This window comes from Teleopsis dalmanni, chromosome 2 (assembly GCF_002237135.1).
Source record: "Teleopsis dalmanni isolate 2A chromosome 2, ASM223713v2, whole genome shotgun sequence".
Classification (NCBI taxonomy): Eukaryota; Metazoa; Arthropoda; class Insecta; order Diptera; family Diopsidae; genus Teleopsis; species Teleopsis dalmanni.
In genome coordinates, this window is record NC_051847.1 from 171,854,759 (window position 1) to 171,869,889 (window position 15,131).

The 15,131-nt window shown below is 27.0% G+C and overlaps 2 protein-coding genes across 2 annotated transcripts in view; one reads left to right on the forward strand and one right to left on the reverse strand.

Annotated features, from left to right (window-relative positions):
- Positions 1–1,397: 1,397 nt before the first annotated feature.
- Positions 1,398–4,385, forward strand: LOC119676158 (jerky protein homolog-like). Its single transcript, XM_038087391.1, has 3 exons — positions 1,398–1,533; positions 3,571–4,034; positions 4,092–4,385. The coding sequence occupies exons 1-3, from the start codon at positions 1,398–1,400 to the stop codon at positions 4,383–4,385; spliced, it is 894 nt and encodes a 297-aa protein (XP_037943319.1).
- Positions 4,386–6,898: 2,513 nt separating this feature from the next.
- The window catches only part of LOC119676159 (elongation of very long chain fatty acids protein-like), a 21,388-nt gene continuing 13,155 nt past the window's right edge, over positions 6,899–15,131 (reverse strand). Inside the window, exons 3-6 of the mRNA XM_038087392.1 lie at positions 11,852–11,989; positions 7,340–7,447; positions 6,996–7,076; positions 6,899–6,910 (exon numbers count right to left, since the gene is read on the reverse strand). Of these exons, the coding sequence (XP_037943320.1) occupies positions 6,899–6,910; positions 6,996–7,076; positions 7,340–7,447; positions 11,852–11,989 (339 nt within the window). The remainder of the gene's footprint in view (positions 6,911–6,995; positions 7,077–7,339; positions 7,448–11,851; positions 11,990–15,131) is intronic.

Sequence of the window (15,131 nt, forward strand, 5' to 3'; positions counted from 1 at the left end):
CGTTATATTACTTTGTATCGAAATTAGTATAAACGGCTTAGGAGTGTTAAGTATTTATGCAAACATAAAGTCAGGCTCTCTGATGCAGTTACCTTAACAGTAGTTTCTGTTGGAAATGGTAGGGCTAGTCTTTGTATGTGCATGTTATTTTAAAATGATTATTATTTACTTGTAATTTAGACTCTAAATGCCGTGTGAATTACGTTTTCAATGACTATGAACTTATTTTGTTTGTCGTACTTATAAAACTGCCTCCTCGCAACAATTCGCTGTTATGAGTATTCATCTAATATTTCAATTGAATGGACAATTGCCAGTCATACTTATTAATTAACAACACGTTTTACAAGTCAATATTTAATTTATTGCTCATTCCAATATTTATGTTAAAGCTTAAGTTTAATAAAATTTCTTAAATTATGATGATATTTTGACATTGTGTATGTAAATATGTAAAGAATAAAGTTCATGTTAGGAGTTATAAGCGTACTTCTTCTAAACATTGTGAAAATTGTTTTCTGTAAAGAAATCATGTTTATCATATTTATTTTAGTTTAAAAGGTTGTTTATTCTAGTCTAACACATGGTCGAAGGACATTATTAAGACGTGAAAAAAACTGTTGGTTTTTGAAAGAGTTTAAAGGAAATTCTTTCTAAGTGTTCTAAAACAATAGGTTACGTTCACTACAAGGGGAAAGAGAGTCAGGTCTTGTCAAAAAATAGTAGGCTCTAACAAGGGTGCACACCGTCATCTATGAGTTTTCTACGTGTGTTAGATATATAATAAGTAGCTATCCTTTTTGGGTTGCTAACTAAATATGGCTGTAATTAAAAGGATAATAACCAAGTCTACCTAGGGTGCGCACCCTTGGTACCTATCCTTTTTCGGTGTGTTAAATATGATTTTGAATAAAACAATTGGCATTTTTTAAACTCAATTTGCATACATCCATATACAGCAATTAATAATATTTATCTATTCTACACTAATATTTAATATTAATCTACTCTGTATCATTAAATTCGTGAAAACTGAACTTAGGCTTCTGCAAACAGGACGTCTTTTATAGTGGAACATGAAGTTAGAACCCTACGATGGAAGATATTAAGCTGTTCAAATATTATTATGATGCAAATAATGGTATCATAATAAAGACGGAACTCATATGGCTGTATAAAACATATCTGCAAATGTTTAATGAGGTTAGTAACGTAAGGTATGGATCACCTGCAATATTATACAAAATATAAAATTGCATATATAACATCAGCATAGGAGCAGTTTTTATGTACTAATAGCAACATTTGGGAAGTGACGGAATATACAACCAGAAAATTCTGCGATAAAATAATAACATTAATATAAACACACAGTTTGATCGTTTAAACAAAATGAAATGATAAATGACGATAGATTAGGTATTAGCTCTAAAAATGATATAATATCGGTAGAATGGCACTGCAAAGGAATTCTCACTACTTTGGAAGATGAAAAAGTGAAAAAACTTCTGCACCGTTCTTATAAAGAAGTTAGTAAGAACGATGTAGTATCAATCCCAACAATAATGATAGCGTCTCAGAACACTCGCTGAGAGCGATAGAAGGAGTTGCAATGTTTGTCAAGCATAATTACTTTTGCAGAAGTGGAGGCCTGCTCTTTTACTTACGGTTTTATAACTGTCGGACTCTAATTAAGTCTTACTGAAATTAAAAAAGACAGCAGATATTTTCTCACTCAGTTCTAATAATAAAACTTAAATTAATGAAATCGTTATGGTAGTGAATTCTGAAAGAATTTAAAAAAGGAATTCTAACTAGTTTCTGGATTGGTGCCTGTAAAATCTCTATAAAATTATTCAAGGCTTTTTTTCGTCAACCATAAAAAACCTACAAGTCTAATTAGAGTAAAATCCCAGTTTCTTTGGGTGATTCTTAGGTTATTTTTTATTTGATGTCATACAATTTTTAGAACAATTTAGGTAAAGACTATGAGAACCCTGTCGAAGATTTTGATTGCAATAGCTTTCAAATAAAATTTATTTAAAAAAAAACCAGTATGAATTTTTTATAACCTTGTTAATAATATTTACTTTGATAAGTGAACTTTTTAATTATTATAAAATAAATCATCGAACAAAAACCACAATTAGATAATATATTTATAAATAAACTGAAATTAATATAATTAAATCAATTAAATAACTACACAAAAAAATTTGTTATATGTTAATTTTAGAGTTTGATTTGCTCTTTGATTTCGTCAAAATTTTTTATTAAAATAATAATTTTTTTTTTGGTATTAGTTTGTTTAAATAAAAACACACTAAATGGGTTTGCCAGTAATATGATTTTATCATTCTTAAGTATGTTAAGTAAAGAGTCAATAATGAAAAAATTGGAAAAATTTATTCTGATTTAAGTAAGAATTTTACTAGCGAGATTATTTGATAGCGAAACGTTCTTTGTAGTTTTGCATAAATTTTTTTTGGTAATTTTTTTTCCTGAGCTGCTTAAATATGCGCATTAATAAAAACCTTATAATTTTATTATTTGTAAATTTTTATTTTATTTCTCTTCTATTTGATGAGATGTGAAATGACAAAAATTTGTACAATCTTAACAAAGTTAGAGATGAATAACGGGGTTACGCCTCCAGGAACTAGTTTCGCAAATGAAGCCACGCGATTTCTAATATTACTCAAAAATATTCCCGAGGTGTACATGAATAAATTTATTTTATTATTCACAATGTTTTATTGTTTATTATTTAGAGAATTGAGGCACGTGATGTTTATGGGTTTTAATAAATATTTTTAGACTGTTCTAGTAGCCTTTAGTGTTTGCTACAAAGTACTATGTGACATATATGGAGATCTAATTGGAAATAGAGTACTCAACTCAACTCAACTCCGATCGCTTAAAATAGTATTAGTATCACTTCTTTGATGGTGTTTTCTATAAGCCGTAACTTATAAGTCTGTTCTAATTAAAAGGCATGGCAAGTGCTAAGAAATTAGCAAAAAATAATAAATAACTTGAAATTTGAACAACGATAGTTTCCTACATCTTCGAGTCGGTCGGTTAATAAACGCCGAAGTAATTTGCTTCGAATTTGACAGATTTAAACATCTATTACATTGAAGTCCAATAATTATTTGCGAATTTATTAATTATAAATAATACAATAAGAACAATAACAATCATTTTAAAATGTTTACCAGGTTGAGTATTTGGCAGTACTGCGAAGAATCTTATAGCCAGATAAAAAATTCAATTAATTACAGTGGTTGTCCAGTATAACGAACGCTCGATATTACGAATTTTCGATATAACGAACACCCAAAATATTTACATTGATTGTTCTATATAACGAACGAAAAAAAAAAATTCTGCTCCATATTACGAACAAAAAATTTTTTGTTTCTTATTCGTTTTTGTTTTATATAAATTATGCTTTTGAATATAATTTTACTATAAAACTAGCATTATTCAGCTTAGAATATGCATGTAATTGTCCGTTTTTTTTTTTCTGAGAAAAATGCCTATATATTGCAAAATGCATATATGCAGGCGCCACTGATCTGTTGTTCACAAATTCAGTTTATCATATACGAAATACGCCAAGTCATCCAGCTGAAAAAGAGTTGATAAAAGTTACTGAAGATGGAACAATATCGACAATATTTTTGCCACCTAATGTCACTCCGTTGCTACAACCAATGGATCAAAACGTTATACGGCTTGTTAAGTTACACTATCGCAATAGTCTTTTGAGCAAAATTGTGGCTGAAGGTTGTGACAATATTTCAAGCGCTCTAAAACAAGTTAATATTTATGATGCAGTTTCCCTTTTGTCATTTGCTTGGCAAAAATTGTCAGAAGATCTTATCAAAAAGTGTTGGGCTAATATTTTGTCATTTAATTCTATTGAGTTCGATGAAGAGGACGATATACCTTTGGCTCAGCTTATACCACGAACGAATGATAATGTAACTGAAACAACCATTACATTACTTCAAAATGTTTTTTCTAATGTAAGAAAGAATATTATGCTTAAATATCCTATATTATATTTTCAATTTTATTGTTAGTGTGACATTAGTACATACGAAGTTAATAAATGGAATAATGCTGATAATACCATCGATGTCTCGGACGAGGATGATGGATCTGATGACGAAAATATAGAAGAAAATAATTTAGAAATTAATAAACATGAAGATGCCATAAATCATTTCGAAAAATGCATAAAGTGGGCGATTAACAATAATGAAACTTCAAAATTAGCTGTACTAAGAGAACTACAAGAAAAAGCTGTTCAGAAAAATTTTGAGTGTAGTAAAAAACAAACAAAAATTAATGATTTTTTTTACTCTACACTATGATTGACAACCGAATAAAAAATACTTTTAAATAAATATATACTCGTACGTGTTTATAAGTTAATTTATGAACTCAAATATATGAAATCTCCTAAAAATAACCATATTGGTAGGTAAATGTATAACATTCGATATTACGAATTTTTCGATATAACGAACAAGGGGTGCAACATAAAATTCGTTATATTGGACGTCCACTGTATTGTTTTTTTTTTTAAATATAAAATAAATTAATTTAATTTTTACAATACAAAATATTTTCTTGACCGGTTTTAAGTTAATTACTCAAAAATCCATAAACATTTAAAAACTTCACACATTTCATGCTAAGTCAAGATATTCTAAAAATTGGTGGCCGGGCATTAGCAGTAATCTGTTCTAACGTAACTAAATAAATATGATGCTCCATATAATCACTATGCGAAAATGGGGATCGAATATTGTTCAGGTAAGCCAAATCATAAAATTCGTCGATATGCAAAAAAAGAAAAAGACCTAAAGTCATCTGGAGTCTTTTTGCTTTGAGAAGGATGCATAAATACTAGAATCTATCTGTGAAAAGAAAATAATAAGTAAATAGACAAAAAATATCTTTTGGAATTTTTCAGCCCAGAAGTCTACAGTTAACTAGTAAAAACTATGTATTGGTGTCCATTTCCAAGTTATATATAGATCCTAGGAAGAGCTAAGGTCCTCCTTATGTGAAGTTTTCAAATTTATAACTAGGTGAGATATCCTACGAAGAACTAGTGATGATCTACAAAGAGAGAGCCAAGTTTGTGTGATTTTGTTAAATCATTGATGAAGTATATTACGATTAAACATATTGATTTCCCTCACTGAAAGATGAGAGAATTTTTTCTGAAGATGACTATCGCAGATAGTCGAAATATCGTAAAAATATTTTAATATGTAATTTGTTTTTAAATATAAATAATAAGTTATAGTTTTTTTATTTCTATTTAAATGACCAATTAGCCCGCTAATAAATTATTATAGTATATAAAAACTTTATAATTTTTATATATATATAAATTATTGTACCTTTTAAATAATTTTCCTTTCTGATATTCAATTAATTTGTTTTATTCCTAGTATTTTTATTATTTGTGATCTAATTTATATTTATCTATTCCTTTATTTAAGAGTAGATGGCTTCAACAGTAACTCTTTGTCGAAGAAAGCTATTTTGAGCTTAAAATTCATTCCATTCATTCATTCTACCAAGCGACTTTTTTTTGGCCTCTGTTGATGGGCATGAGATACGTACATTTTTCATCAATTTCCCAGCATACTTGTTTGAAAAGGATTTTATCTTAATATAAATGGGCAATGAAAATAACAATGGAGCAATGTACTGTTTTGAGTCTTTAAAAGAATTACAGATTTTGTGATATCGTGGAAAGGGAAGATCTTATGTGAAGCTCTAGAAAACCAGTCCAACTCAACATTTAACCAGTTAAAGGTTTCGCTAACTCCAACAAACAGAAATGGTCAGTAGAACTAACCACATTAAGAATGAGTTAGAAGCCTAACCCGCACAGTCAACACTGAAGTCATCTCACATTTTCAGTGAGACACTTAGAGATTTATCTACAAAATTGTGTGTAGGTACTGATTGACACCAACTTAAACAAATAAAAATATTATGTACATATATTATATGTATTAATATTATATATACATATATATAAAAACAAACTAGTAATTCTACTTAAGCGATCTTTTATAAAAACTCTCCTTTGATTTTATTAATTAAATATAATTAATAATAAAGTTTAAATATAAAAATCAAGATTATAGTAGAATCGACTTTTATTTATCAAAACTATCCTCTTACTCAAACTAATAATTAGCATATAACTGATAACTGCCAATCCACCAATGGTAATGGCAATAACCTTACCATCAGAAATAACCTAATGACATCTATAGCAAAACACTTTAATCAAGACAGTTTATATATGCAAAATAAATAAATAAAAAAATAATCTTACTAAACCGTTTGAATTATTTTAATAAAAGTTCATATTTTTTTTATAATTTTACAAACGACTTTCTTTAATTTAATTTAAGATTGATTCTCGCAATTTTAATTTTGCGGTCACAATTTTTGTGGACGAATTTCACAGACAGTTTGTCTGTTTTAAGCTGCATAAATTTTATTTTTTAAATAAACAAAGTTTATTTTTTATTTTTGATTTTTTAAATTTTTTTTTGTTTTTGATTTTTATGCTCTTAAAAAAAAATTTATTATATGAACAATACTTCAATATATTATAGAATTTTTTTTTTGTGAAGTGCTCCACCAAGAACATTTGTTTAGTATTCTTTTTTATCGAGTTAAAATCCAATCAGGTTTTTTTAAAAAAATAAAAAATAAATAATTTTTTTGAATGTTTATTAATAATAATAGAATTTTTTATATAAGACGAATAAGAATTTTAAGATGACATGTATGTGAAATAAATATTGTAATGTGTTATTTATTTAATATTCTGTATCAATACAGATTATTATTTATTTAACTGCATCATTATAGATAAATTTATAATACATTTATAAACTTTTTGTAAATATTGAATTTACAAATTTTATATGACGCCTACTTACCCTTAACGCTGCTGGAGAAGGGGAGTAGTCGACTGGTTCGCATCGAATATTGTAACCATTTAGCCAGCCTCCTATGCAGGACTTTAAGTGAATAAAGGAAAAATATTTTTTTATTAATAGTTCAATGTATATAAATAGTTTATATATTAACATATTATAAAATAAATAAAAAAAACTCTTTTATATAGAATTTTCACTAAATAAAACAAAAATATTTTTTCTAAATAATTCAATATATACATATATAAATATTAATATTGTTTATAATATATAAATATTCTACAATAAATTGATATTAAAGAAATATGTTTTTTATAATTAGAAGTAATAAAGTAAATACTCACTTCATAAAATAGCCAGGCACTAAATATGACTTGTGCAAAATTATAGACAATCAAAACTTTTCTTAACTGAAAGGGTTTTCTGTTTTCCATCAATTTGGGACCAAGTACCTGCAAACAAAGACAGATTGTTAAAAAACTTGATATAAAATTAAAAATTTTGCAATTTTTTTAATTAAAAAAAAAATAATGTCTTCAAAATAAAGCATTAAAATGTGCGAATTTATTTTAGTAGCGCGTCATGTTATTGAGACATTCAAAAATGTTGTTAAAAATTTTATATGCCAATGGTTTCTATTTTTAAAAACCATAAAAAAAAATTAAAAAACTATAAGAGTTGCCAAGTTTTGGGCGAATAGAGTTGCACAAAATATCAAAAGTTTTTTGTTTTTAAAACACTGAAAAGTTCCAATGTAAATTGATTTTCATAATTATGACTCATTGTAAAACTATTATGTTTTATAAAATATTTAAAAATACAAAATACCACACGTTTATACATAAATCTCTGTAAATAAATGTATATATATTCTGTATAAAACGTAACCGGAATTAATAATTCGAAAAACACGCTCAAAAGTTAGTAACACTGTATAGTGTTGTCAAACTAGATTTGACTCTCGATCTGTTACTCAGTGAGTTAACATCAGCTGTTTTTGTAATTTTACTTCAAGTTTATGCCTATTTTACTTAATGGTAAGCCAGTCTTACCAGCGTTTTAATACTATTTTTATAGTTTATCATATTTAACATATGATACACAATATATTAAAAGTACCGCAAATCGTAAGTTTTTCACATTGTAATTATTTGTATTAGATGTTTCTAAGTGTTCATACTTTCTGAAGAATTAGGACTTCACGGAAGGTTAGATTCAAAATTCAAAAACAGCTGGCGAATCTTTTATGTTTCAAAATATGAACGCAATCCCACTTAATTCATATAAATAAGTTCAAATATGATGATTAGTTTAGTAATGTGATATCAGAGAGATCTATTGTGTTTTGTATCTACGTAAACCTCTCAGTATGTATAAATGCTGACGCTCTTACATTTCCTTCAAAAGTATTCTTCAATTCGAAAAATAGAAACTTTAAGGAAACTTGAAATGTCCTATTAAAACAGCCGGTATTCTAATATATTAGGTTCAATTTGCTGTGATAATTATAAAGTACAAAAAATAGATAGGGATTAAAAAATACTTTATCTTAATGTGTTTTCACTATGTGCTATCTAGGATATATCTATATATCAAATTTCGAATACGTTGAAATGGTATTTTTTTTTATAGTATGATCGTCTGAAGTCTTAAATTACTAAATTTTCTCAATTCTTTCTGCCATTAATGAACTTCAAGCTAATTAAAAAAGAATTATAATTTATATATTTACATATATTGTACTCATATTTACAAATATTCATTATTAATTATTTTTTTGTTTAGATCTATCTAATAGAGACAGCCAATTTTTTTCTGAATTCAGAAAAAATTTTGTTCATGCAAAAAAATAGACAGACAAAAGGACAAACAGAGAGACAGACAAGAAAGGAAATAGACAGAAAGACGAATGGACAAGTAGACACCATAATAGACAAACTTAATAAATAATATTATTATTTATTTATTATTATTTATTTGATTATAGGCCTTCGACCACCTTCAAATAAAAACTAGGGAAAAAGGATTAAATAAGGTTGTATCCTTTCACTCATCCTGTTTCTAGTAGCAATTAAAAAAATAATATCTAGATAATAAGTAAAGACATAAATAATGGTGGTACTTAATCAGTAATAAAACAATGTTGATAAAATGAAAGTTATGAGCAGTTGATATGACAACTCAGTTCAGCCCAGATTATGTATCGATAGTCGTGTTATCGAATGCGTTGAAATTTTAACTCCTCCTGAAAGTGTAGTAGCCAAAAAGAGTGATGCGAACCAGGATTTAGGTGCACGTATATTCCAAGTAACATCTGTTACATACAGTACGGTATGTTACATACAGTAGGGAGGCCTTATCAATTTTCATTAAAATCTAAACTTTAGAGATTTGATTCTAACATTAAATCACTGATATACTATTGATATCACATGAAGTACTTCAAGTACTTGAAAGCACTTTATCCATATAAAAAAATGCATTCGATCGAGAAATCAAATTTTTAAAGTAACGTTAGATTGGTGACACATATTTTAAACCTAGTAGCAATATAACAAGACAGACGTTGCGTTTAAACGTATTAATTTTTTATGTGTATTTAGAGTTATGTATATTATATAAATAGTAATGGGATTCAATTTAAGAAGATTGTTAAAGGGCTATACTTATGTGAAAGTTAAGAGTTGCAATAAGTAAGTAATTAGGTAAGTAATTCATTTATAGCTGTAGATAAGCTCCTAAATAATTTTAATGTAACTTCAGTACTAGTTCCAATATATTAAGTAAAGTGAGCTGATTGATGTTAAGTGGATAAGCCTCCATGTCCCAGCAACAAGATAGCAGTTAGTTAAACCCAACAGCTGACTTGATAACATTGAATTTAAGATATGTCCTTGAAAAATATATAAATTTATTTATAAAAAGTAACTTTTTATGAAAAATGTTGTTGTACTTATGTAATGTAAGATATAACAGCTGTTAGTTACTTGCCAAAAGTTCTAATAAAACGATGTCTTAAATACTAATGCCTAGACGTTGTAAGTCAAAAATGCTATATTAAAAATTTGTTAATGAAATTAAAAATTACGAATAGTGGAAACTTGGAAATGTGTAAGCAAAAAAAATGGTTTCTTATTTCTTTACCCCACTTTTAATTAACAAAATTTACTTTGATAATTTATTCCAATGCGAATTTAGCTGTAATGTTTGCATTTTATTCAAAATAAAACTCGCTAACCGTCGTAATAAAAGCCAATAATGTGTTGCAGCAACATTTGTTAAATTTATTTTTTTATTTTATGTATAAATTCATTTTTTTTGCTTTTTTAAGTTTTTAAGTTTTTATGTGAATACTTAAAATTGCATAAAATGCTTTGATTTTTAGTGCTTTGCTTTGGTGTTCGAATGCTTTAATGTGACAAACTTTTTATACTTGGAAAAAATATTTCAAATTGTAGAAATTAGTTTATGCTCGTAAATTTAGCAATTAAGAGATGCTCCAACACTTTTGGCTCCTCAGTGCTGCGAAATGTTGGCGTTTAATGATGCGAATATTTCAGGAGGAAGCATCAAATCATCTGCGAAACAATGTCAAATTTTGCAAAAACTTAGAGAAAATATTATTTATGTAAGTTCGTTTTTTTTTTATTTTGTATGTATTTATTGCCGCTGCTGGTATTTATATAGTTGCATAATAATGTTTAAATTGCATATTTAAAAGCATTTTTTACTTTTTATATGTAATAAGTTTATTATGCGATAATTTATAATGCACGCATTTTATGGCGGAAAGGCGCATCAAGGTTACACCGCTTAAGAGTTACTAAAAGCGAGTTTGTTGCTTAAGTCTTTTGTGCTATTTTTTCTAAAAAGCATCTTTAATAATTAATTTTATAACTTTTATTTAATTTTTATATCAGATTTGTCAATAGCATATATTTAAAACCTAAGCTGTAGTTATTAAAAACATTCACCACACTATCAGTTTGTTTTGTTTTACTGGTTTCTCCTGACCCTGAACTTTTATCTTGCGCATATTTCAAAACCGCACCGATGCGCTACTTATGCTGCAGCGCACCATTGAATCACACACAAGCAGCACTACAGCTTTCAGTGGACATGTGGAGCATGGAAAAACTCCAAGCTGCACAGGCATAGCCAGATTACAGGTTCATGATTTTAAATAAAATAATATTTGTTTACAGCAACTACACATGTCACTTCGAAAGGAATTGTAAACTAGTTTTCAGTCTCGAATGCTCTTTGGAGCAATGTCCAAAGTAGTTCGACATTCAAAGTGATTCAATCTACTGTCCTAAGCAGATGTCAGACATAAAGCTATATTCTTAATTATATTACTTTGCAGATTATATTCTTCTAGAATTTGCATTTTTTAGTGCTTTTGTTAATGAACTTGAATTTCATTTCGAAATGTAAAAAACTAATAAAAAGTCGACGTCATTAAATTGTTAAAGGCAATATAAAATGCTTTTGTGTTTATTGCAAGTCATTGAGATTTTAACTTTATAGAGGAGTTAAGTGTGTATTATGCATAAATAAATTATATACTTTGATCAAGTTAAGTGCACATTTGCTAAGAGGGAAGTAAGTACTCACATGTTGTGGTTACAAAAGCCACACTACATATGTAATTGGTTGCATTCTCTTAACATCTTTTAATAGATATCTAGTATTGGTAGCAAAAATTTGTAACTACATTCTAAAGGGATTTCCCCATATCCGCATTTAACTGGCAGAATAAAGTACCCTCCAGCAACATTTTTATTACTGTGGTTTTTTGTATATTTTTATTTTTATTTTTATTTTTTACTGTCCAAACTATTAATTATACTCACTTTTACAAAATAAGCGTATGTTAAACTAATTGCTATGGTGGGGAAGGGCGAACTCATTAAGGGCCAATTTCTCGTTCGCGGATCTGATTTGTTATCCATAAGGTCCCGCCATCCTTCATAAAATGATGTAATGTATTCCTGTAAGAAATAGAAATTTTTGTTTTATTTATAATTGAGAAATATTTTGATCGGTTGAAAAATATACTTAAATATAATTGATTCTTTAATAAAATTTAAATAAATATAATAAGAATATATATTGTATTTTTTTTAAGAGGTAAAATATATATAGTTAATATAAAAGATTAAGTGATAAAATTATGTAAGGAGAGTGAAAAAAAAGTATATATTTATAAATAAATATAGTTCATATTATAAATTAGAATATAAATAATTATTATAAGCTCATATATATAACATTAAAGAATAAAAAAACATTAATAATAATGAAAATATGTAAGGATGGTGAAAATGTGATGTTCCAGATAATATAAAAATACAAAAAAATAAAAAAAATGGATTTGGTTTCAACTAATCTGAAATACTTATTACGCAAATATATAAACATATCATTATTTCTTATCATTATACATATCGTTAACATATATCATTTAATGTATGTACTAAAGTTTATATTTTAATTTGTAATAACACAAATTGTATGTATGTTTCAATATATGAGCTAACTTTTTTCAGTTTTTTGTACGGGTGTTTTATAGATATAGATATAGTCAACCTATTTGTGTTATCTATTTACTTACTTAATGTGTTTTATTCAGTACAAATTTTTTTGCCAATTAACTACTCTGGCATTACAAATGCCTTCATCAAAGCATTTGTGCTTTTTTACAATAGTTCACTACGTGTAGAGACCTGATATTTAATATATTTATATATACACACCTAATATAGTTGGGAATGTTTGGTATTATAAAACATAGTGGAAACTCTAAACTGGTATACTATTGATGTTAAACAGTATAAATGTAAACAGTTTACAACTTTAAGCTAGATATCTCAAGAAGCAAGGCATATTAGTATAAAGCAGCTTCTAAAAAAATTGGCTTTGAATATTAAAATTGAACAAATTGTGTTGTTAAATCAAAACTACCGAAAAATCTGAAGTCACCTAGCAAATCGAAATAAGACTTATCGAGTTCGAAGACTTAAGACTTAAGCGGCTTCGAAAAAAATTGGCTTTGAATATTAAAATTGAACAAAATGTGTTGTTAAATCAAAACTGCCAAATAATCTGAAGTCACCTAGCAAATCGAAATAAGACTTATCGAGTTCGAAGACTTAAGACTTAAGCGGCTTCGAAAAAAATTGGCTTTGAATATTAAAATTGAACAAAATGTGTTGTTAAATCAAAACTGCCAAATAATCTGAAGTCACCTAGCAAATCGAAATAAGACTTATCGGTTATCAGTTTTATTAAAAAATTTAAGTTCTCTATCTATTATGGTTTTTGAGAAGCACTTTCTAATAAAAGGAATGCTTTCATGTTTGCAGATATGGAATTGATTTATATGGAAACTCTTTTAAGGAATCACATACCTTAAAAGGGTACTCAAAAATATGTTTTATAATATCACAACATAAAAAGATATATGACTCTTTTTTCCTCAATATGTGAAAAATAGGTGCAGAGCATGTGTATGATTTCTAATAGCACTAAAAACAAAGAATAAAAATAGTTTATAAAAAAAGTTTCTATAGACAGTGTGTCAATGTTAAAAATGATATCACCATTTTCACTATTTTTCCAGACACGTAAATAATATAGAATGAAAAGATTAAAACTAGCACTAGTCCTATGGGGTAGCAAAAATTGTGTTTGATAAAAAACAATTAGCTATATCATTGTTTATATAGAATTAACTAAACCCTGTAAATGCGAAATGCGAATTAAAGTTAAACTTGAAATTATTAAGAATATATTAGCACTTACATGATAAAAGAAATTTTCGAAAGTAAATAAAGTATACAATAAAATTCAACTAAGAATACCGGATAAACATATCAAAATTAATATTGGAAAAATTTTAAAAATTATAGTTAAAGATGACAGATTGTTATGATCAATATTTGTTAATGCATTCCAAATCGTGCATGATAAATAATTACAAGATAACTAAGTTTGCCATCCGACGAAAACAGAAGCTGTTGAGGATGTTGCGAAAGACTTGAGAACAATTAAGAGAACCGGCTGCAAAATATCGACATAAATTCCAATAAATCTTTTTTGTTTTTATTTCGATACACTCTAAAGTATTCAATGCCAATTTTGTTGCACGTGCTTATTGCATTTCTTCACCTCTTCACTCAGCCTTGATCCATAATACCACCAATCACTTAATTGTATATTGCAATTTATCTACTGTGTTCAGTACAGCTTAAATACCAGTTTCTCAAAGTATCTTTAGTATTTTTAAATTTAATTTCTATGCTGAGTTGTTTTTCAATTTTCAATTTTCGGCTTGTTATCGTTTTCAAGGCAACTGCAGCAAAATGTTATCAGGATTGTTACAAAACCAGGTTCGGTGTGCGGGCAAGACTCAATAAATATTAATTTTAATGAAATTGAATGTAAGATGGCATTCATATAAATGCAAAATTGATTTTAGTGTATTTATTTAATTTTAAAATTAAATATTAAGTTTTACTTAAATTTCTTACTATGAAAAATATTGATTTTCGTTACATTTCCAATTATAAACCATAGTTTTATATAAACTTTCATTTCTTTTTTTATTCATTTTTATTAACCATACAATACACGATTTAAATATATAAATTAAACAAATAGTTATTTGTTGATTTCATCCATTATTGTTAATGAATTGAGGGTTAAGTAAGAATAATTATGGCTATTAATCAAGCATTCGACTAGAAAATTTAATAAACACTTCAAGCGCGTTTTACAATTTTTTTTATTAAAAATTCATATTTCATACAAATTGCTTTGATTTAATAATATATAAAACTATTAAAAGAATATCTAATATTTTTAAAACTTTTCTCTTAGTAAAATATTTATGTAATACAAATACTTAATAACACAAATACGTAACTTTACTATAAGAATATATTACATTGGCTAAACTCTACAGTCCCGTGCATTTCCTTGTCGCACCCTACACAAACACCTCCCTCCATATCTACTTGGTATATTTTAGTGAAATATGTATCAAAATTAATAAACATTTCCTTATTATTACAAAGCATCAATTAAACGCAATGCCAATAAAATCATATATCAATATTTTTATATTAGAAT

What these genes read in the sequence shown, in the direction of transcription:
- LOC119676158 (XM_038087391.1), top strand. Translation starts at nt 1,398, where the DNA reads ATGATAAATGACGATAGATTAGGTATTAGCTCTAAAAATGATATAATA. An exon ending in CCGTTCTTATAAAGAAGTTA is followed by an intron (nt 1,534 to 3,570) that starts GTAAGAACGATG and finishes GCATATATGCAG; the next exon opens with GCGCCACTGATCTGTTGTTC. An exon ending in TTCAAAATGTTTTTTCTAAT is followed by an intron (nt 4,035 to 4,091) that starts GTAAGAAAGAAT and finishes TTTTATTGTTAG; the next exon opens with TGTGACATTAGTACATACGA.